This window comes from Aotus nancymaae, unplaced genomic scaffold (genome assembly GCF_030222135.1).
Source record: "Aotus nancymaae isolate 86718 unplaced genomic scaffold, 86718_ANA_hifiasm-v0.15.2.pri h1tg000019l, whole genome shotgun sequence".
In the NCBI taxonomy this organism is placed as follows: Eukaryota; Metazoa; Chordata; class Mammalia; order Primates; family Aotidae; genus Aotus; species Aotus nancymaae.
Window position 1 is genome coordinate 29,691,947 of NW_026988431.1, and position 23,944 is coordinate 29,715,890.

Sequence of the window (23,944 nt, forward strand, 5' to 3'; positions counted from 1 at the left end):
TTCTGATCTGTAAAATGATAAGGTTAAATTAGAGGTTGAAGTGCTTTCTAGCTCATAAAGTCTATGTTAATGAATTTAAAAGATTTGCCTATATTATAAGAGATTCTATTTGTATTCTTTTTTCCCTTAAATTTAAAGTGTGCATTCCTTGCTCCCCACATTTTATGAAAAAGCTTTTATTTCTTTTAATAATTCCAGGTTTCATTGACTTAAAACAACCTTCATTCCAAAGGAGAGTTGCAATTAATAAGTTCTGTTTGTTGATATTTTGTTCTAACTGCAGAAATGAATAAGATAGTACTGATGGTAGAGGTATACATTTTCCATTTAATCACATTAGTATTGCATGGTAGTGGCAAAGAGTAGCAGATTATCAAACAGTGTTTTAATTTGTATTTAAAATACTACAAAGAATATCTAATTTTACATTATTACATGGCACATGCAAAGAAGAAATCAAAATGACATAGTTTATAGAGTTGAATGAGGGTCAGGTTGGTTAGAAAAAGAATCAGTGATAATAGTTACGAGCAACTCAGATGACAAACATCCACAGAAAGTCAGCCCTTACTATTTGCCTGATTCTGAGAACTGATGGTGTTTGGCACTACTCAAGCAGGCGGTGAAGGTATTATTAAAGAAACACATTGCACATTAGTAAGTTTATTTCTCATAGAGGATATTGCTGGTCTACTTCCTTGCAGGAATCTCTGTCTTAGGCCATTTTGATTTCTAAACTGGCAGTATTTCTTATGTGACTATTTCATTATTGTGCTGCTGCCACCTGGTGGCCATGGTCGTGATGTCGTACTTCAGTTTAATTTCTTTTTTTTTAATTGCCAAGACACAATCCAAAAGATATGCTGATATATTTTAAGATATGGAATACCATAAAATATATAAAGATTGCACATTGGTTGTGACTCAGTAGCCACACTGTCCAGGTTGAATCCAGGACTGTAGTTTGTAGTTTCTCACAGTCAAGTTTAAGCCTCAGTTTTCTCAAAGTAATAGTATCTGTCTTTTATGAGTGTTGTGAAGATTGATTTAGACAATGTGTACAAGGCAGCTGTTGAACATTCAATAACTTTTAACTATTATATTAACTATTAATAGTCATATGGAAAATATATTTATATTACTAAGTATATTAATATTTAAGAATAACACGACCTAAATAAGTATAATTTTACTAATGATGATTTTCAACAACTGTGATAGCACTGTCAAAAAGAATAGCACTTTCCTAAATGTTAATAAGTATCCATGTATGGTTGTCAGGAGTTTGTGACTAACATTGGACATTTAATTGGTTATTGGAATCCATGAAAAAACTGGAAGAAATTTTAGAGAATATTTTCATGCCCTTCATTTTACAGATGTTAAAACAAGTCCAAGAATATAAAGCTAGTTAGCTGCAGAGTAGGACTGTATCCTGGGTCTCTATCTAGTACTGTGTAGACTATGTACTGCCTCCCAGTTCTCTTAGAGTGGACCGAACCATGGAATCTTGGTTGCATTGTAATTTGACTATGTTGTGATTTGAAAGTGGAATAGAACATAGGAACCTTTTTCTTTAGATTTTTATTTTTGCAATTTTGGTGTAATATGTAGGATAAACCAACTAGAAAAAAATACTCCCTGTCACGTTTGTGCATGAATAATATAATACTCAGTTTGTTAGTATCTTTAGAAATAGATGCAAATAAGGACAGTGGTTGTATTTTCCAGTTTTCTCATTCTCCTCTGTATCTGTGGAACACCCTAGGCATACCTCTCACTATATTTGTCACACTGGGAAAGCCTTTTTGGCTCATTTTTTCTTTCCTATACTAGATTATTAATACCTTCAAAAGGGCCATATGTTTCATCACTATATATCTGGTTGTTAGTAAACACTGAATTATATGTTGAGTAAAATAAATCTACTTCTTAGAGCAATATAATTTTTAGATGAGGTTTAGCCCAGGGGCAGAAGCTCTACACCATAGTCTTGGATAATTGTCTAAAGGTTTAAGGAAAAAGAAGTTTCTCAGGAGTCAAAAGTGGGTTGACATTGAACACTTTGAAGATTTATGATAAAAGATGAGAAGCGTACAGAACCTACTAATCAGCACTTCTTATTTTTTTTTATTTTTATTTATGTATTTTTTTTTTTATAAAGACGGGGGTTTCACCATGTTAGTCAGGCAGGTCTTGAACTCCTGACCCAGGTGATCCGCCCGCCTTGGCCTCCAAAGTGCTTGGATTACAGGTGTGAGCCACTACGCCCGGCCACTAATCAGCACTTCTGAGTTTAAGGGTCTTCTTTCCTTTCTCACTCTCACCTTTCTTTATGGTATATCTTACCCTTTATTTATTTTATTTATGTTTTTGAGATGCAGTCTTTCTCTGTAGCCCAGGCTGGAGTGCAATGGCATGATCTCGGATCACTGCAACCTCCACTTCCCAGGTTCAAATAATTCTCCTGCCTCAGCCTCCCGAGTAGCTGGGACTACAGGTGCATGTTACCATACCTGGCTAATTTTTTTGTTTTATTTTTAATAGAGATGGGTTTCACCATGTTGGCCAGGCTGGTCTCGAACTCCTGACCTCAAGTGGTCTCCACACCCGACCATATCTTGCTTTTTATATGGCAGTCTTCTGTCTCCCTTCTCTTTTTTCTCTAGTCCCCCAGAGAAGAGACCCTTCATGTAGTCCTCCAGCTATGACCAGTTTGCATGGGGGAGAGGGTAGGTAAAAGAAGAAGGGGAGTTAAGTTCAGCCAAAAGAATCTGCCATGTGCCATTTTGAAATGCTACATTGAGCTCTGGGGCTGCAGAGATGAATAAAATTGGTTTTCTGCCCTGGAGGGATGAATAGTCTAGTAAGGAAAAATAGTTTTTAAAAAACTCACTTCCAGTGTAGTGTAACTCCTGTGAAAGAACCTGTTAAGCACTAGGAGCAAATGAAGTGCAGTGGTGGGAGGGCCCTGTGGCTGCCTTTCAGTGGAGAGAGGATATTGCAGGAAGCTTTGTGAGCTTATCTTCTCGGTCAAGCAAGCTTTCCCATGATGGACCAAAGAGTTTAATCTCAGTGTATTTCACACTTTTTATACTATCTCTTTTTTTTAAAAAAAAGCTGTACTTTCCCTGTGACATGTGTGAACTCAATTTCTCATTTTGTAAGGGGGTTCATGTAGTATCCCTCTACTAGAGAGATCCCATCTCCACCCCTGCCCAGCCATACATTAGGAACTAGGCAGAGAACAGTGGGGTATTTGATAACAGTTACATGGAGAAGGTGTCAACAGTAATTCAGATAATTTTAAATTATTCTGTTTTAGTCTGAAGTATATTTGTTCCTAATATTCCTGAAGGGATATTCTTTGACTCCTTTTACAGTCATCTTAAGAAGTGCTGCATTTTCTCATTGTTATTTGTATGCTTTCATTCACATTCTTAAGATGTAAGTTAGAATGTTAGAACTGAAGAAATGAATTTTCTTATGACTGATATTTTTTTCTTTGTCAGTTGCCAAAACAAAGGGAATTTGGTGATGGAGGCTTTGTTAGAAGTAATGAAAAATCGAGGGCATGGTGGGTAAGTTTGCTTGTTTTTAATTTATTTTTTTGGTTGATATATAATTGTACATATTTATAGGGTCCATGTGATACTTTGATACATACATATAATGTGTAATGAACAAATAAGGGTATTTAGTATACCCATCAGCTCAAGCATTTATCTTTTTTTGTGTTGGGAATAGTTCAATTCTTCTAGCTACTTTGAAATGTATAGTAAATTGTTAAAATTTAAGGAACCTTACTGTGCTAGTCACTCTAGTGTGCTAGTTATTTACTAGTCACCTTACTGTGCTATTGAACACTAGAACTTATTCTTCTACCTAACTGTATGTTTGTAACCATTAACCAAACATTCTTCACCCCCAACCCCTTCCCAGCCTTTGGTAACCATTGTTCTACTTCCTACCTCCATGAGGTCAACTTTTTTAGACCCCACATATGAATGAGAACATGAGGTATTTGTCTTTCTGTGCCTGTTGTTTCACTTAACATTATGACCTACAGTTTTATCCATGTTGCTGCAAATGACAGGGTTTCATTCTTTTTTGTGGCTGAATAGTATTCTATTATGGATATCCATTTGTCTGCGGTTGGATACTTAAGTCAATTCCATATCTTGGTTTTTGTGAATAGTGCCACGACAAACATGGGGGTATAAGTATCCCTTTCACATATTGATTTCATTTCCTTCGGATAGATACTCAGTAGTGTGCTTTCTGGATCACATGTGTTATGGATGGTGCAAGGTCAGACATATCCAGGTCTGTACATGTTTGTCTCTTTCTACAAGATCAGACTTTTATTCATGCTATTTCAGTCATAAAAGCTACAGGCTACATGGAGTTCCCAAGGAGGCAGTTTCCCCTAGTACCACCAGTGCATTTGATAGTTAGAGCCATAGGCATACAGGCTCAAGCCTTTCCACAACTCAGTCAATATTGCAAACCATACGTAATAGGATATTTAATTAACATATGTAAATGTTACAGATTAAACATTCCAGATCAAGCAAAGTAACATTTAACAGGAGAAAAGGGGATAGAGAAAAAAGAGGGACACTAAAAAACTAGTCCAAAGAGAGGAAGTGGACAAAGAGAGTATTCTGGCCTGATCTGGACGGTTGTCAACATCTTGCAAGAAAGAGCCTTTGGCTACAGATGCCAGATGCTGATCAAGTGACAGCAAGACAGGGTCTTATCAAGACAGCTGTTTTGAGCTGGTAAAGTCCTGCTCTTTTTGTGGCCACAGAGTCTTCTGGTGAGAACTGATAGTGAAATATTGTGCTTGTTTATGTCGTTATCTGATTAGGTGCAGTCTTTATTGATTAGGTGAACATCTGGTCTCTGAGGGCATGATTACTTATGTTAAGGGTGCTGTATACAATATGGTAGTTATATTTTTAGTTTTTTGAGAAAACTCCATTTAGTTTTCCATAATGGCTGTACTAATTTTACATTCTCACCAACAGCATATAAGAGTTCCCTTTTGTCCATGTCCTTCCCAGTATTTTGATATTTTTTGTCTTTTGAATAATCATCTTAACTGGGGTGAGGTAATAATATCATTGTGGTTTTCACTTGCATTTAACTGGTGATCAGTGATGTTGAGCATTTTTTCATATACATTATGTCTTCTTTTGAGAAATGACTATTCAAATCTAGCAGGCACAATGTTTTAATAGGGTTTTTTGGGTTTTTTTGCTATTGAGTTGTTTTTTTTTATTCTGGATGTTCAGTCCCTTGTTGGATGAATAGTTTGCAGATATTTTTTCCCATTCTGCAGGTTGTCTTTTGACTCTGTTGATTGCTTCCTTTGCTGGGCATAAACTTTTTAGTTTACTTTGATTCCCAATTGTCAATTTTTGTTTTTGTTGCCTGTGCTTTTGAAGCCATAGAATCTTTGCCTAGTCCAATGTCCTGAAGCATTTCCTCTATATTTTCTCTTTTTTTAGAGATGGGGGTCTCATTCTGTTGCCTAGGCTAGAGTACGGCAGCACTGTAGCCTCAAACTCCTGGGTTCAAGTGATCCTCCTGCCTCAGTGTCCCAAGTATCTGGGACCATAGGCATGTCATCTGGCTAATTTAAAAACAATTTTTTTTTTTTTTTCAGAGATGAGATCTTACTGTGTTGCTCAAGCTGGTCTTGAACTTCTGGCCTCAAGCAATCCTCCTGCCTCAGCCTCCTGAGTAGTTGGGATCACAGGCATCAGCCACTGTACTCAATCCCTATGTTTTCTTCTAGTAGTTTTATACTTTGGGTCTTACATTAAGGCCTTTAGTCCATTTTGAGTTAATTTTTTTTTTTTTTTAATATATGATGAGAGATAGGGATCTAGTTTCATTTTTCTGCATGTGAATGTGTATTTTTTCCACCACCCTTTATTGAATAGGGCATCCTTTCCCCTTTGTATGTTATTGGCAACTTTGTTGAAAATCAGTTGGCTGTAAATATGTGGATTTATTTCTGGGTTGTCTATTCTGTTCCATTGGTTTATGTGCCTGTTTTTATGCCAGTACCATGCTGTTGTGGTTATTATAGCTTGGTAGTATATTTTGAAGTCAGGTAGTGTGATACCTCCAGTTTTGTTCCTTTTGATTAGGATTCCTTTGGCTATTCAGGGCCTTTTATGGTTTAGTGTGAATTTAGGATTTCTTTTTTATATTTCTGTGAAGAATGTCATAGATATTTTGATAGAGATTGCATTGAATCTGTAGATAGCTTTGGATATAATCATTTGAATATATTAATTCTTCTGATCCAGGGGCATGGATGTCTTTTCATTAGTTTGTGTCCTCAATTTCTTTCATCAGTGTTTTATAGTTTTCTCTGTAGAGGTATTTTATGTCCTTGGTTAAATTTAATCCTAGTTTCTTTTTTTTTTTTTTTTTTTGGGTAGCTGTTGTAAGTGGGATTGCTTTTTTGATTTCTCTTTCAGCTTGTTCATTATTGGTGTATAGAAACATTACTGAGTTTTGTATGTTGATTTTGTATTCTGCATCTTTACTTAATTTCTTTATCAGTTCTAGGACTTTTTTGGTGGAGTCTTTAGGTTTTTCTATAGGTAAGATCATGTTGTACACAAAGAATGACAATTTGGTTTCCTCCTTTCCAATTTGGATGCCTTGTATTTCTTTCTCTTGCCTGACTGCTCTGGCTAGGACTTTTAGTACTGTGTTGAATGAGAGTGGTGGAAGTAGGCATCCTTGTCATGTTCAAGTTCTTAGGGCTTTCAGCTTTTCCCCATTCAGTATAATGATAGCTGGGGGTTTGTCATATATGGACTTTATTATGTTGAAGTATGTTCCTTCTATGCTTAATTGAGAGTTTTTATCATGGAGAGATGATGAGTTTTATCAAGTACTTTTCCTGTATCTGTTGAGATGATCGTATGGTTTTTGTCCTTCATTCTGTTGATGTGATGTATCACTTTTATTGATTTGTGTATATTGAACCATTCTTGCATACCTGTGATAAATCCCACTTGATCATGCTGTATTATCGTTTTGTTCTGTTGTTGGATTTGGTTGGCTAGTATTTTGTTGAGGATTTTTGCATCTGTGTTCATCAGGGATATTGGCCTGTAGTTTTTTTCTTTTGTTATATCCTTGTCTGCTTTTGGCGTCAGAGTAAAGGTGGCCTTGTAGAATGAGTTAGGAAAATTTTTTCTTTCTATTTTTTTGGGAATATTTTGAGAAGAATTGATGTTAGTTATTCTTTATGAAGTTGATAGAATTCAGCAGTAGTGCCATCAGGTCCTGGGATTTTCTCTCTTAGAAGACTTTTTATTCCTGGTTCAGTCATGTTACTCATTATTGGGCTTTTCAGCTTTTCTGATTCTTCCTGGTTCAATCTTGGTAGGTTATGTGTGTCCAGGAATTTATTTCCTCTATGTTTTCCAATTTATTAGCATATAGTTGTTTATAATAATCTCTAATGACCCTTTATATTTCTGTGGTATCAGTTGTAATGTTGCTTTTTCTGTTTCTGATTTTATTTATTTGAGTCTTCTCTTTTTCTTGGTTAGTCTAGCTAATGGTTTGTTGATTTTATCTTCTTAAAAAACCAACTTTTTGTTTCATTGATTTTTTTGTATTTTTTTGGTCTCTATTTTGTTTGTTTCTGATCTGATCTTTGTTATTTTTTTCCTTCTGTTAATTGGGTTTTGTTTGTTCTTGCTTTGCTACTCAAAGTGCATTGTTAGGTTGTTTATTTGAAGTCTTTGTTCTTCTTTATTTTTTAGATTCAGGGGTACATGTGCTGGCTTGTTACAAGGATGTATTTTGTGATGCTGAAACTTGGGCTTCTGTTTATCCTATCACCCAAATAATGAACATAGTACACAATAGATAGTTTTTCAGGCTTTGCTTGACTTCTACCCTTGCCCTCTTTTGGAGTCTCCAGGTTCCCATCTATTTTTTTTTTTTTTTTGAGACAGTCTTGCTCTATTGTTTCCATCTTTTTTTTTTTTTTTTTTTTTTTTTGAGACAGAGTCTTGCTCTCTTGCCCAGGCTGGAGTCCAGTGGCGTGATCTTGGCTCACTGCAACCTCTATCTCTTGGGTTCAAGTGATTCTCCTGCCTCAGCCTCCCAAGTAGCTGGGAATACAGGTACGTGCCATCATACCCAAATTTTTTTTGTATTTTGGTAGAGATGAGATTTTGCTATGTTAGCCAGGCTGGTCTCAAACTCCTGCCCTCAAGTGATCCACCCACCTCAGCCTCCCAAAGTGCTGGAATTACAGGTGTGAGCCACCATGTCTGGCTTATTATTCCCATCTTTATGTCCATGTGTACTCAATGTTTAGCTTCCACTTATAAATGAAAACATGCAGTATTTGGTTTTTTGCTTCTGTGTTAATTTGCTTAGGATAGTAGCCTGCAGCTACATCCACATTGCTGCAAAAGGACATTTTGTTTTCTTTTATGGCTGCATAGTATTCCATGGTGTATATGTAACACATTTTCTTTATCCAGTCCACCATCGATGGGCACATAGATTGGTTCCATGTCTGCTATTGTGATTGGTGTTGCAGTGAACATGTGAGTACATATGTCTTTTTGGTAGAATTGTTTTCCTTTGAGTATATACCTAATAATGGGATTGCTGAATTGATTGGTAGTTCTAATTCTATTTTTAGTTCTTTGAGCAATCTCCAAACGGTTTCCACAGGGGTTGAACTTACATTCCCACCAACAGTGTTCCCTTTTCTCCACTGCCTAACCAACATGTGTCATTTTTTGACTTTTTAATAATAGCCATTCTGACTGATGTGAGATAGTTTTGATTTTCATTTCTCTGATGATTAGTCATGTTGAGCATTTTTTCATATGTTTGTTGGCTGCTTGTATGTCTTCTTCTGAGAAGTGTCTGTTCATATGTTTTGGATACTAGCCCTTTGTTGGGTGCATAGTTTGCAAATATGTTCTCTCATTCTGTAGATTGTTCACTCTGTCGATTTGTGTGTGTGTGTGTGTGTGTGTGTGTGTGTGTGCGCGCACGCACGCGCGCGCGTGCATGCATGCGCATGCGCTGTGCAGAAACTCTTTAGTCTAATTAGGTCCCAATTGTCAATTTTTGTTTTTGTTGCATTTACTTTTGAGGACATAACTTTTTAAGTCATAAATTCTCTGCGTAGGCCAATGTCCTGAAGAGTATTTCCTAGTTTTCTTCTAGGATTCTGGTAGTTTGAGGTCTTATATTTGAATTTTTAATCCTTCTTCAGTTAATTTTTGCATATGGTGAAGAGGTACAGGGGTTGAGTTTCATTCTTCATACAATTAGCCAGTTTTCCCGGCACCATTTATTGAATAGGGTATCCTTTCTCCATTGTTTATTTTTGTCAACTTTGTTGAAGATCAGTTTGTTGTAGATATGTAGCTTTATTTCTGGTTCTCTGTTTTGTTCCATTGGTCTGTGTGTCCATTTTTGTACCAGTATTATGCTATTTTGGTTACTATAGCATTGTAGCATAGTTTAAAGTAAGGTAGTATGATGCTTCTAGCTTTGTTCTTTTTGCATAGGATTGCTTTCGCTATTTGGGCTCTTTTTTGGTTCCAAATAAATTTTAAAATAGTTTTTTCTAATTCTGTGAAGAAAGACAATAATTTGATATGAATTGCATTGAATCGATAGATTGCTTTGGGCAGTATGGCCATTTTAACTGTATTGATTTTTCCAATCCATGAGCATGGAATATTTTTCCATTTGTTTATGTCATCTGTGATTTCTTTCAGCAGTGTTTTGTAATTCTTTTTGTAGAGATCTTTCACCTCCGTGGTTAGATGTATTAGAATTTTTTTTTTAATGTGTGGCTATTGTAAATGGAATTGTATTCTTGATTTAGTACTCAGCTCGAACGTTATTGGTGTATAGAAATGCTACTGATTTTTGTACATTGATTTTGCATTCTGAAACTTTACTGAAGCTTGTTTATCTGGTCTAGGAACATTTTGGTAGAATCTTTTGGGTTTTCTAGGTAAAGAATCGTATCATCAGCAAAGATAGAGAATTTGGCTTCTTTTTTTATTTGAATGCCTTTTATTTCTTTCTCTTGCCTGGTTGCTCTGGCTAGGACATCAAGTACTAGGTTGTGTAGGAATGGCAAGAGAGGACGTCTTACCTTGTTCCAGGTCTCAGGGTGAATGCTTTCAGCTTTTGCCTGTTCAGTATGATATTTGCTGTGGGTCTGTCATAGATGGCACTTATTATTTTGAAGTCAGTTCCTTCGATGCCTAGTTTGTTGAGGCTTTTAACATAAAGGGATATTAGATTTTATTGAATGCTTTTTCTGTATCTACTGAGATGATCATATGGTGTTTGTTTTTAATTCTATTTATGTGACGAATCACATTTATTGATTTTGCCTATGTTGAACCATCTTTGCATCCCAGAAATAAAGCCCACTTGATTGTGATAGATTATCTTTTTGATGTGCTGCTGGATTCAGTTTGTATTCTGTTGAGGATTTTTGCATCTGTGTTCGTTAGGGATATTGGTCTGTAGTTTTCTTATTGTATCTTTGCCAGATTTTGGTATCAGGATGATGTTGGTTTCATAAAATGAGTTAGAGAGGGATCCCTCCTCCTCAGTGTTTTGGAATAGTTTCAGTAGAATTGGTACTACCTCTTCTTCATAGAATTGGTACTACCTCTTCTTTATATGATAGAATTTGGCTGTGAATCCATCTGGTCTGGGGCTTTTTTTGGTTGGCAGGCTTTTTATTACTGATTCAATTTTGAAACTCATTAATCTTTTCAGTGTTTCTCTTTATTACTGGTTCAATTCTGGGAGGTTGTGTGTTTCCAGGAATTTTTCCATTTCCTCCAGATTTTCTAGCCTGTGTACATAAAGATGTTGATAGTAGTCTCTGAGGATCTTTTGTATTTCTGTGGGATTGGTGGTTGTAATGTCACCTTTGTCATTTCTGATTGTACTTATTTGGATCTTTTTTTCTGTTAATTTAGCTAGCAGTCTATCCATCTTGTGACCAACTGTTTACTTCATTTGTTTTGTCTCAGTTTTGTTTATTTCTGCTTGGATTTTAGTTACTTCTTTTCTTCTGCTAACTTTGGGTTTAGTTCTTACTTTTCTAGTTCCTTTAGGTATGACATTAAATTGTTTTAGGTTGTTAACTTGAGATCTTGATGTAGGTGTTTGGAGCTGTAAACTTTCTTCTTAACACTGCAAATAATTTTTTGATATCTGCCTTTGTTTATCCAAAGTCATTCAGGAGCAAGTTGTTCAGTTTCCATGTATTTTTGTGATTATGAGAATTCCTCTTGGTATTCTTATTTTTATTAGACTGTGGTCTGAGAAGATGCTTGGTGTGATTTCAATCTTTTTTTTGTCTTCTTACTGTTTTGATGTAGGCATCTGTTGCTATAAACATCCCTCTTAGCGCTGCCTTTGCTGTATCCCATAGGTTTTGGTATATTGTATTTTCATTTGTTTCAAGAAATTTTTGCATTTCCTTTTTAGTTTCTTCACTGACCCAGTGGTCATTCAGGAGCATGTTGTTTAATTTCCATGTATTTGTACAGTTTCCAAAGTTTCTCTTAATCTTTATTTTTAGCTTTTTTCCATTTGTGGTCTAAGATACTTGATATGATTTTGATTTTAAAAAATTTGTTGAAACTTGTTTTGTGGCCTAACCTGTGGTCTATCCTGGAGAATGTTCTGTGTGCTAAAGAGAAGAGTGTGGATTCTGCAGCCGTTGGATGAAATGTTCTGTAAATGTCTTTAGGAATCTTTGGTCTATAGTGTAGAACAAGCTGGATGCTTCTTTGTTGATTTTCTGTCTAAATAATTTGTACAGTGCTGAAAGTGGGGTATTGAAGCCCCCAATTATTATTGTGTTAGAGTCTGTCTCTGTCTCTTTAGCTCTAATATTTGTTTTATATGTCTATGTGCTCTGGTGTTATATACAGCTGTAATATCTTGTTGCTGAATTGATCCCTTTTCATTATGAAATGACTTTGTCACTTTTTATGTTTATTTGACTTAAACTCTATTTTGTCTGATATAGGAATAGCTACTCCTGCATGCTTTTGGTTTCCATTTGTGTAGGATATTTTTTCCCATCTCTTTATTTTCAGTTTATTTGTATCTTTATGGATGAGGTGAGTTTCTTTTAGGTAGCTCATAGTTGGGTCTTGCATTTGATCTATTCATCTATTCTTTATCTTGTAATTGGGGAATTTAAACCATTTACATTCAGGGTTACAGATAGGTGAGGACTTATTCCTGTCATTTTGTTAATTGCTTTCTGTATATCCTTTGTTTCTTTCTTCCTTTATTGTTTACCTTTGTAATTTGGTCTTTTTTTTTTTTTTTTTAGTGATAATGTTTGATGCCTTTCTCTTTCTCATGTGTTTCACCCCTGCCAGTGAGTCTTATGCTTTTTGTGTGTTTTTATGATAGTAGATCATCCTTTTGCCCCATGATATTCGACTCCCATATGCATTTTCTGTATGGCTGGTCTAGTGGTGATGAGTTATCTCAATTGCTTGTCTGGGAAAGACTTTATTTCTTCTTCATTTTTGAAGGATGGCTCTGCTGGGTATAGTATTCTTAGATGACAGTTTTGTTTTGTTGTGTTGTTGTTGTTTTTTTCGTTTTAACACTTTGAATGTATCACCCCATTCTCTCCTGGTCTGTTAAGATTTCTGCTGAGAAATATGATGTTAGTTTGATGGCAATATCCTTATATGTGACTTGACATTTTTCTCTTGCTGTTTTTAGAATTCTTTGTCTTTGACTTTTGACAGCTTGACTATAATGTGCCTTAGAGAAGACCTTCTCAGGTTGAATCTATTTGGGGATATTTGAACTTCCTTTATTTGGATATCTATATCTCTTGCAAGAATTGGGAATTTCTCAGCTATTATTTTGTTAACTCTGTTTTCTATAACTATGCCCAACTTTTTTCCTTCTGGAATTGCAAGAGTTTGAATATTTGGGCACTTTATGGTCTCCCATATGCTGTGTAGGCTTTCTTTATTCTTTTTTATTCTTTTTATTGTTGTTGTTGTCTGATAGGGTTATTTCAAAAGGTCCGTCTTCAGATTCAGAGATTCTTTTACTTGTTCTACTCTGTTGTTGAAACTCACTTGCATTTTTAATTTCATTTACTGAATTATTTACTTTCAGGATTTCTGTTTGGCTCTTTTTAATGATATCGATCTCTTTGTTGAATTTCTCTTTCAGAACATAAATTGTTTTCCTGATTTGTTTTTATTATCTGTGTTTTTTTGCATCTCACTGCATTTATTTAATAGCATTATTTTGAATTCTTTTTAAGGCATTTTATAAATTTTCTTTTCTTAGTGATCTGTTACCAAAGAATTATTGTGTTCCTTTGGAGGTGTAATTTTTCTTACCTTTTTCATTTTTCTTACCTTTTTCATTTTTCTTGTGTCCTTATGTTGATTTCTGTGCATCTGGTTTAACAGTCACTTCTTCCAGTTATATGGTTTGGCTTTCATAGGGAAATGGAAAATATTTTCCAGTGGATGTCTTTATAGTGTTGGTTGGGTAGGGTTTTTTGGATTTGATTCTCAGTGAGTGTAGACATGTAGTTTCTATGATTTTTCCAGCTATAATCAGTATCAGTGGTTTCTGTGAGTTCCTCAGTAACTTAGACTGTGGTTGTTAGTGGAGGATATGGCAAGCCTCTGCTGGGGATAGGGGCACCAGGCAGACTGGTCATCGTGTACCAGTCAGTGATGGCAGGATGGGCCTGCCCTCAGGCTCCCAGATGTCATGCACAGGCACTGGTGGTAGTGGGTAGGGCAGATCAATCTTCAGGCCCCTGGATGACATGCACAGGCACCAGTGGTGGCAGCAGTAGGTGAGGCAGGCCTCTCCAAGGTCCCTGGATAGCAGTGTGCATAGGTGCTGGCAGTGGGCAAGATGGGTTGATTCCAAGGCACCTTGGTGGTGGCAGGAGGGGCTTGGCTGATCACCAGTACCTGGGACAGTGTGTGTGGTAGTAGTGGTGGGCACAGCAGGCCTGTCCTCAGGCCCCTATGTGGTGTGTGTGGACTCCCAGTGTAAGTTTTCTTTTGACCTTAAGCTTCTCACTGCAGTTTAAAAAGCCTATCTGAGTTATGCCTCCAACCATATTGTGCTTTGGGTACAGAAGCAAAAGTGTTGAGCAAAAGCTAAGTTCATCCATGTCACAGTTGTAGACAGTATTTTGGGGAGATATTTTTGGGTTGTTTGCTTCATCACAGCAGTGTGAAGCTAGATGTTTGCCTTCATCCTAGCTTGAGTTTTCTACTCTTAAGAAGCAAAAGTAAAAATACAGCGGTTCTTTCACACTAAGAACAGGTGCTTTTAAAAAGTATTTAAGCTTTAATGATAGTGGTCTGTGGCTATTTCTGGAAACCTCTTTGAATTTAATATATTTGTGTTCACTTCTGATTCTCAGCAATATCTGGCATCTCCTGAAATGCCAAGACATCAGTAAGTTTACAATAGTAAGGTAGATTACAGTAAGTTTCTAACAAAAAGGTGGGCAGAAATTGTTGAAATAAATCTGGATGAAGGATGAATTTCTTGAAGCAGCTCTTAAAATTGTATTATCACTTTCCTGCATGATAGCCTACTTTTTTTCAAGGCTTTTTTCTTTGATTAGATGAACTATGACATATCGGCTTGTCTGGATCCTTCCTGAAAGCTTCCCTAATATATTACAGAGGTACTTGTTAGCTGTGGCAGCCTGGCTCCACAAACCATCAATCTTGTGCTTAACGAAACAACTTGGGCTTTAGGTTGGCTATGAGAGGAAGACAAGATATTCTATGGAATAGGTAATCATCTTGATATGAGCATTAAAAGCAAAAGGCTGGACATGGTGGCTCACACTGTAATCCCAGCACTTTGGGAGGCTGAGGCGGGTGGATCACCTGAAGTCGGGAGTTCAAGATCAGCCTGGCCAACATGGTGAAACCCCGTCTCTACTAAAAACAAAAATTAGCTGGGCGTGGTGGTGCATGCCTGCAATCCCAGCTACTTGGGAGACTGAAGCGGAAGAATTGCTTGTACCCAGGGGGCGGAGGTTGCATTGAGCCATGATTGCACCACTGTACTCCAGCCTGGGCAACAAGAATGAAACTCCATTTCAAAAAAAAAAAAAAAAAAAAAGCAGAAGCTCAGAAATCATATTCTTTGCTTCTAGTAATTTATTGATTGGCATTATTATTGTCATTTAATTATTTACTTCAGGTAGAATTACATCTGCTATATTTTTACATGAAAAAGATGAAAAGCCACTTGAACTGTTTTCTTAATGATCTGTTCTTCTTTATAGGGGATTTTTGACATCCTGTGAAGCAGAACTACAGGAGCTCATGAAACAGATTGACATAATGGTGGCTCATAAAAAATCTGAATGGGAAGGACGGACACATGCTTTAGAAACTTGCTTGAAAATCCGTGAACAGGAACTTAAAACTCTTAGGAGTCAGTTGGATGTGAAACATAAAGAGGTAAAGCAATTTATTTGTTCTTCTTTTTGATATTTTTATCTTGCCTTTTATATGGAACATGCTTTTTAAATACTTGTTAAAGAATTTGTATACGAAGTTAGTTTATTGTTTTTTATGAAGATTCTGCTGTTTTCTTTTAGAAGAATAATTCATTGTGAAAATGTATAAGAACATTAGCATTTATTTCAAGGATCATTTTACCTTGGTTACATATAATATATAAATAACTGCTTTAAGAAAATGTAAAAGGACCTAAAATGCAATAAAAAATAAAAAATAAAAAATAAAAAATAAAAATAAAAAATAAAAAAAAAAAGAAAATGTAAAAGGATACCACACTTTGTGTAACCGTCATCATATTACAGGTTCATATTAATATTCACTGAGTTTCATGGAAATTGCTTTCGGCTTCACTTTGTGGCTGGTATTACGAAACAAGTTCCAGATTCAAGAATTTGCTTCTTTTGGTTAGATTTAAAACAAAATTAAGAGAACCCTTTAAAAAAATCATGTTTACCCATGTTGAAAATTAGGGGAGAAGAAAGAAAAGAAGAAAATAAAAATTACTTGCAGTCCCACCACTCATTAATATTGGTAATTTGGGGGAAAAGTTTAATAATATTTGCTGGTTTCCTTCTCATAAATTTAGCTAGTAAATTAGGAGGAAGTACACTTCATATTGGAAGGGAAGTAGAAAGCATTTATATATGAGAGTTGCCTCTTAATTTTTGGTATGTACGTCAATCTCAGAAGGATTGGAAGAGGTAAAGAGTTATGGGGAGCACTGGTCCCATTTCTCACTCTGAAGACCTTTCTTACCAGTAGGATCACCATTCATTAAGACTGTCATCAACTTACCCAGGTACACTTCTGTGAGTGGTACACACTGAGATTGGGATTTGGTTGAGAAAACTTATTAAGAATAATTTAGAAATGTTTCCTGTAACAAGGAAAGAGTTTGACTTGATAAAGATGTTTTTATGCTTACCCAGAGAATTTCTCCTTGATTGGCCATTTGCACCCTGGGTCAAAGTAGTACATGGTAACACTGGCTGTATCAAAGTGTTCTGCTAATGCTATTTGCTGAATTGCAGTTAATTTAAAGTTTGAGTAGACATTTGAGAATATATTTTAAAATTGCAAACCATGCAGAAGTACAGAAGGTGATATAAAAGTACAGTGAATAATAATCATGTTTGATTTAAAAAAATCATAATTTAGGCAGGGTCAGTGTTTCTTTTATGGTAGGCTACTTAGCTAGCACTTTGTTTCTCCTAGGGCAAAACAAAATTCTGTTTAGCAAGTTGAAATGAAAGTGCTTTTCTAGTTGATAATTAATTTTGTTAGAAACTCATGAAAGAGTTATGTTTGTGATTATGAGAATGTTTAGTCACTGTGATGCTAAATTTGAACTCATTTCTGTGGCTTAGTTTTGATGTCAAGAGCATTATTGCCATTACTTAATGCCCTTGACATCAAAATTTCTTGTAAAGAGAAATTAAGAGAGCTTAGGGATTAAATGGATAGATTCCATGGTCAGGATTTCAAGATTTTAAGTTTGGCCTGGGGACATACAAGAAATTTAGAATTGCAACTGTCTTGTCAGTTTGCTACTTCATTACTTCATTGATGGGGCTGCTGAAAGTTGATTAAGTTTCTAGGTTTCTAAAGATAATCTAGTAATGGGAACCTGTTCCATAGAATTTGTGTGTAAGATTGTGTTGCATTAAAACACTTCTTTCTTTCTTTTTTTTTAAGGAACAAATGTGTTTATTACGTATTGTGCTGAAAAATTCTGACCACCAACAACCAATGAAGGGCAGGAAGGAACAGCACTATTGAGACCATGAAAATATCTTGCTTCTTGTATTAGTCTGTTCTCACATTGCGATAAAGAAATACCTGAGGCTGGGTAGTTTATAAAGGAAAGAAGTTTAATTAGCTCACACTTATATAGGCTGGACACGAAGCATAGTGGCTTCTGGGGAGAGCCCATGAAACTTTCAATTATGGCAGAAGGTGAAGGGGAAGCAGGGCTGTCTTCACATGGTGGAGCAGGAGAGAGAGAGTGAAGGGGGAAGTGCTGCACACTTCTAAACAACCAGATCTCAGGAAAACTCACTATCACGAGAACACCACCAATGGGGAAGTCCGCCCCCATGATCCAGTCATCTCTCACTAGACCCCACTTCTAACACTGAGGATTACAGTTCCACGTGAGATTTGGGCAGGGACACAGACCCAAACCATATCATTTGCCAATAAACTTTCCTCTCTTGCTTTAACATTTTTGAGGATTATCTCCCAAACCTATTAAGTCTGTATCGTGAGGGTTACAATTCTACTACTGTTTCCAGTGCATTATTTTTTAATATCTTCATTTAAGGGGCAAAGGCAATCCCCTACTACTTGTAATGATAAGACAATATTGGAGACTGCCGTTAAAACACAGGACAAGTAAAAAACAGATCTGTTCCAAGACACACAGGAGTATAAATTTAGGAAATACACAAAAAATTAAAAATCAGTTAAACTCAATTGGATACATTAAATATGTGCAGCTTTTTGTGTGTCAGTCATACCTAAATAAAGTGATTGTAAAAACAGATGATCCAGCCTGTACCACCAACAGGTTTTGAATATATATAAATTCAATATATTATGTATTTATGAGTGGGGAGCAACCTTAAATAGTTTAAACAGCAGAAATATACAAAAAATTATAGGTAGAAATAATACAAAGTACCTCATGTTTCTATCCTAGAATCAAACCATAGAAGTCTCAGGTTATTAAGAAAACAGAAATACTGTTTTGAATATTAAAAATCATGTGTTTTGGGGAGGGAGACAATTAACAGCCTTCCTCTGCCTTAAAATACTTCACATTTTATGAAATTCACAACTGGAATGGAGTAGCTCCTAGAGTTGTCAGTATGCTGGGGAGGGAAATTGAGCACAGGAGCAAACTCCTGTTTCTTAACTACTTCACAATGCTCAGCTGAAGAAGTTTTCACTTAAAAGAGCTGTTGAAGTAATTTCTATTTTAGAAGAGTAGTATAAATGACTTTTTCTATGTATTAACTAGAATTAATGGTAATTTGTGAAATGTTTTTCCATTTTTAAACGTTAGAGTCTATATCTCAGCCAGTGAAGCAGCAGGCACTGCTGGGTGTCATAGTCTTAACACCTGCAGCCCACTAGTCTGCATGGACTGTAAGCAGGTGTGGAGAGAACCAGAGTTCACCTGCCAGCACCACTACCACGGAATTGAGCCTTTCTACTATTAATTACCATATAGGTGCTTTTTTCCTGGTGTTTTGTTCCGACTGGAGGCTTTTTATTAAGAGTTGGTACCTGCGAACAAACTTAGGACACAACTTACTGTCTTCAAGGTGCAGGGGTGGAAAATTGGAAGGCAGGAAGCAAGAAGAGCACTCACTCTCCCTTCTTACTTTTCTGGAGCCCAGGCTTGTCCAGTGTGAAACTGGAGGTAAACCCAACCTTCTCTATCTGCAGGGAGACTTCTCCCATGGTCTTCTCATGTGGAGATTCCTCTGCCTCTGGTGTCCTGCGCTGGCCCTGGAGGCCAGCGAAGCCCCTGGGGCAGAAGTTGTCTCACAGCTGTGTTAACTCCTTCAAGGAGAGCAGCAGCTTCTTCCAGGGCAGGCAGCCCCTCCTCAGGGGGAAGAGCCACTTCAGGAGGATGCATCTCCTCAGAACTTTTCAGGAACATTTACCCCTTGCCCACCTTTGATTTTTTTTTTTTTTTCTGTAATGCTTTCCAGATTCTGACCTCTTTTGCTGTGCTAAGATTGTCCTTTTGTTTTGGGTCGGCAAAGGCACACAGGTGCTTATGTGCATCTAATTTCTGGCCTTTGGAGCTCAGCTTTAAATGTTGGCACCGGGCCCATAGGATGTCCTGGTGAATCAGATTAATGGGTAGCAGTTTAGAGGGTAGTGGAGAGATTGGTATCTTCTTCTGAGGTTTTAGGTTGTCACTGAACTCTGACTTCTTCTTTGGGCAGAGCACTTTGTCACCTTTGACAGGTATTTTTCGTTTGGTCTCCTTGCCTGATATTCCTGGCAAAGCAGTTGTGCTTGATTAATTAGAAGCTTGCTGATCCTCTTTCCTCAACTTCCTGTGGAGTTCCACTCCTTGCTTTTTTGACTTCTCCATACTTAACAAGTGGAGCTTGATAAAACTTTTCCAGAACCAAAACACTTCTTTCAACTATGTGTTATAACACATTCATAATCCGATTTGAGCAGTATATAAGAACCAGAAAATAGGGCTTTATGTTTTCGTTTTTGTATCAGTTTATTCTTTCATTGCTATAAGGAACTAAATTATGAAGAAAAGAGGTTTCATTGACTCACAGTTCCATAGGCTGTACAGGAAGCATGGCTGGTGAGGGCTCAGGAAACCTAACAATCAGTGTGGAAAGTGAAGGGGAAGCAGGCACATTTTCACAGGGCAGAGGAGGAGATAGAGCAAAGTGGGAAGTGCAACATACCTTTAAACAAACGGATCTCATGGGAACTCACTATCACAGGAACAGCAAGGGGGAAGTCTGCCCCCATGATCCAGTCACCTCCCACCAGTCTGCTCCTCCAATGTTGAAGACTACAGTTCAACTTGAGATTTGGGTGGGGACAAGAGCCAAACTGTATCAGTCATTCTTTCTTGTTTGAAAAGTACAGACCCAGAAGCAGTTAGTCCTATGGTGTAAACCACTGCTAATCAAATGACAGGTCTGTGATGAGATCAAAAGCTTGCACCAGGATGTAAATCAGTGTATATCCATGTTTCGCTGAGAAAATTTTGCTTGTAAGAATGTCAGTTGCACAATGTGTTTCATGACATACTTGATTTACACTCTGCCTCAAGCTTCTTATGCTGGATTGCTGTTTGCAAACAACTTTGGCAAATCATACTTGGTGGATCACTAATACAAGCAACTTATTTTGTAAGTTAAGCCTTTGTGTGTTTCTGATTACAGTGTTGGCACTGGGTTGGTTTTAACGGACATTCCTGCTGTTGTTATCTTCCAGCTCCCTACAGGGCAGGTTGACTTTATAAAATGAGTAAAGAATTTGGAGTCCTGACCCCTGCCTCTTTTCAGCTGAATGGCCTTGGACAAGTAACTTCCCTCATTCTTAGCATTTAATGGTCCTAAGCTTTTCTTCACTTTTAATATTTATACTTTTCACAGTAAATAAAAAGAAAAATGTTTCTACAAGGCTCATAAGAAAAAAATAGTAATCTTCCCCACCCCACTGAACCTAGGATTCTTACTTTTCTGAGGAGTGATTTCAAGCCTTTAACTCTTGCTTTTAGCATTTTCCTTATGTTTCCAAGGAACCTTTTTTATTGCTCTATTTTAATTTTTAGTTTTAGCTATTTAATGACTTGCTACTATGAAAGATGAGGGGTTTTGCTCTCTTACATACAATTATTGTCCCCTCATCTTACCAGGAGTGCATATTTTAATTTTTTGTTAGATTAGTATTCAGTATCTATATCACTGACATGGTAAATATTATTCACAGTTGAGCCAGGTAATGTGATTGTAAGCATGCTTGTTTTTTGTACTGCTTTTTTGTTTTCCTGGAAATTACTAATGTCTCATTTTCATTTGGTTTTTTGAACATACCTACCATTGATTCTTCCCAAACTCTCTGACACAGATGTAAATCTTCTGTCATTGTGTTTAGACAGGGCAAGTAATCTGTCCATTTTATTTTATTTTATTTATTTTCGCTGTGAAGACATCTCTTCTGGAGCTTGCCATTCTCCAATGTGGATAGGTTGCTTTCAAGGATAGCTGTATAGCTGTCATTGTGAGAACTTCCTTCACCATTATTATGGAGGTTTTCTGTGCTTCTCTATTTGTGCTTCTTGTATTCTCTGTTATCATCTTTATATGTTTACTTTTCCATTTTGATAGAGTATACTTTTGAGAGCTTATCTATCCGAAAATATCTTTATTCTATTTTTAGGCCTGATTGAAACTTTGAGTGGCTATAGAAATCAGTTTTAGAAGTAAATTTCCCTCAGGATGTTCACAGTTAAATGTGAATTCTTTCAGACTTTAATATTTGGTAATGGCAGATTAGGTAATTTGGGGCAGTCCACTCACTGCAGACAAATGGGTAAGTTAGATTTTAAAAAAATTTGCTTGAAGTAAAATGCTGTCAGGATGGTGAACAATTACCAGGCCAAGATCTAGGCTGGACAAGAGGTTCAGGGAGGTGTGTCCAGGGTTTGGGGCCATTATTAACTGAAAATAAAGAAGGCAGCTGAGAGGATAAAAGGTTGAGTGGTGTTTTTGATAACTTTAAGGGACCAAGGGTCTAAGAGGCTCTGAACTCCTCTTCACTTTGGCTGGAGACACTGAAAGGCTTGTACCCTAGGACCCTAGGAGTAAGGATGGACTAGAAGAGAAAACCACTCAGCTTCAAACATCTAAATCCCTGAAATCAGTTTAAGTTAAACTTAAGGGTGCTACTGTCCCCAGGCATCTCCAGAGTGCTAGGGTTTCCAGGAACCTGGAAGAAGCAAATATAAATTTTCTCCAAAGGAAAAATTATTTCTTCAAATAATTTTGCAAATACAATGCTTGGTACTTGCTCAGAAAATAACCTTAGACAACAAGGACCAGGAGACAAGACGACACAAATGAAAAATAGAAAAACAGAAGATAGAAGTAGACCCATGATAAATCTAGGTATTTGGCATTATGCTCACAATGTTTATTGTGTTCAAGGAGCTAAAAGATACGATTGAGCATTTCAAAAAAGGATTAAAAACCATAAAAAATATGAGTGGAAACTTTAGAATTGAGAAATAGAATGACTGACGTTAAGGTCTTAAAGATTAAGGGATAATTAGTGAACTAGATGATGTGACAGAAGAAAATGTCTAGAATAAAGCATAGACAAAAATGATAGAAAATATGGATGAAAGGATATGAGGAAGAGGACACAGTAGGAAAGTCTAATATAAGTGTTTTTGGGATCCCCAAAGGAGAAAAAAGAATGAGAATGGTCACAAGCAGTATTTGAAGAGATACTGGCTGAGATTTTTCCAAAAGTGAGGAAGGCCATGTATTTAAGAAGTCCAAGAATCTCAAGCAAGATAAATAAAAAGAACCACTTACCATGGTTGAAAACTAAAGACAAAGGGAAAAATCTGAAAGGCATTCAAAGAAAAAAAGATTATCTATAAATAGCTCTTAACAGTTGACTTAGCCAAAAAGGTGAAAGCCAGAAAATAATAAAATATCTGCAAAGAAAGCACATGACTTTTTCCTCTACCAAACGAGAATTTTATATCCAGAATAAAGGTAAAATAAAGACATTTTCAGATAAACAAAGTTCATGAATTCATGTTGGGCTGAATTCAAAGCTGTACTGGGTCACATATGGCCCGTGGGCTATGGGTTGGTCACACTTGTACTATACTATGTTTCTCTCTCTGGGGCCTTGGAAAGCTGCTCAGAGCAAATCTGGAATTGTCAGGGAGTTAACACTCGTAGGTCAAGGCTCAAGTAGTGGAGGAACTGGGTGAATTCTCCAAGTTCCCATCCCTTAGAGGGACGGTTCTGAAACATTCCGTCTGGTTCCTTAGTGGGTTCCCAGTGGAATTCAGCACCAGCTGCTTACTTCAGTAATATGCTTAATATGCTCAGTAACACACCCTTTATTAGCTTTTCTTCCTTCTCTGCCTTGCTCTCCCTGTGTCCTCACTGTGCATCCTGGGGTCACCTCCAATTGCTTGCCCTGAAGTCCATGTCTCAGACTATACTTTGTTGGGGGACTGAAACCAAGACAAAAGTCTGTGTATCTAATTTAAGTATCTAATTAAATAATTTTAAAGGAAAATTTTCTTTCTCTCTTATCTATATGTGAAAAGTGACAGAACTAGGAGAAACAGATGAAACCACAATCATAGGGGAGAATTTTAACACATTTTTCTTAGTAACTGATGGAATAGCAGACAAACATAAGAAAGAATATAGATTTGAACAGCATGATCAGCAAACTTGACTTAATTCATATATACAGAATATTATACAACGGAATTTCAGAGTACACATTCTTACCCAGCACAAATAAAACCCTTACCAAAATCGACCTTATGCTGAGCCTTAAAGTAAATCTTGATACAATTCAAAAGCTTGAAATCATAGGTATGTTCTCTGAGCATATACTGGAAATAAGTTAGAAAAAGATAACTTGAAAATCTGCATGTATTTGGAAATTAGGACATGAAGTTCTGGATAATTCATGGATCAGAGAGGAAATCACAATGGAAATTAGAAAATACTTTGAATTCAAAATGAAAATACTACAACATTAAACTTACAGAATGTAGATAAAATATCTCA

General features: G+C 36.5%; 1 protein-coding gene and 1 pseudogene across 8 annotated transcripts in view; one reads left to right on the forward strand and one right to left on the reverse strand.

The window, feature by feature from the left end:
• The window catches only part of CEP63 (centrosomal protein 63), an 83,824-nt gene that overhangs the window by 8,732 nt on the left and 51,148 nt on the right, over positions 1 to 23,944 (forward strand). For 5 of the 8 annotated variants that reach the window (XR_010343453.1, XM_064378715.1, XM_021666633.2 and 2 more), the window contains exons 2-3: positions 3,513 to 3,577; positions 15,377 to 15,554. Coding sequence is in view for 7 of the 8 variants with exons in the window: in XM_064378715.1 (XP_064234785.1) it covers positions 3,513 to 3,577; positions 15,377 to 15,554 (243 nt within the window). In the remaining variant the exon portion in view is untranslated. Of the gene's footprint in view, positions 1 to 3,512; positions 3,582 to 15,376; positions 15,555 to 23,944 lie in introns of those variants that run through there. The other 3 variants (XM_064378713.1, XM_064378714.1, XM_064378712.1) reach the window with 1 other exon arrangement.
• LOC105716504 (developmental pluripotency-associated protein 4-like) lies at positions 18,842 to 19,731 on the reverse strand (annotated as a pseudogene).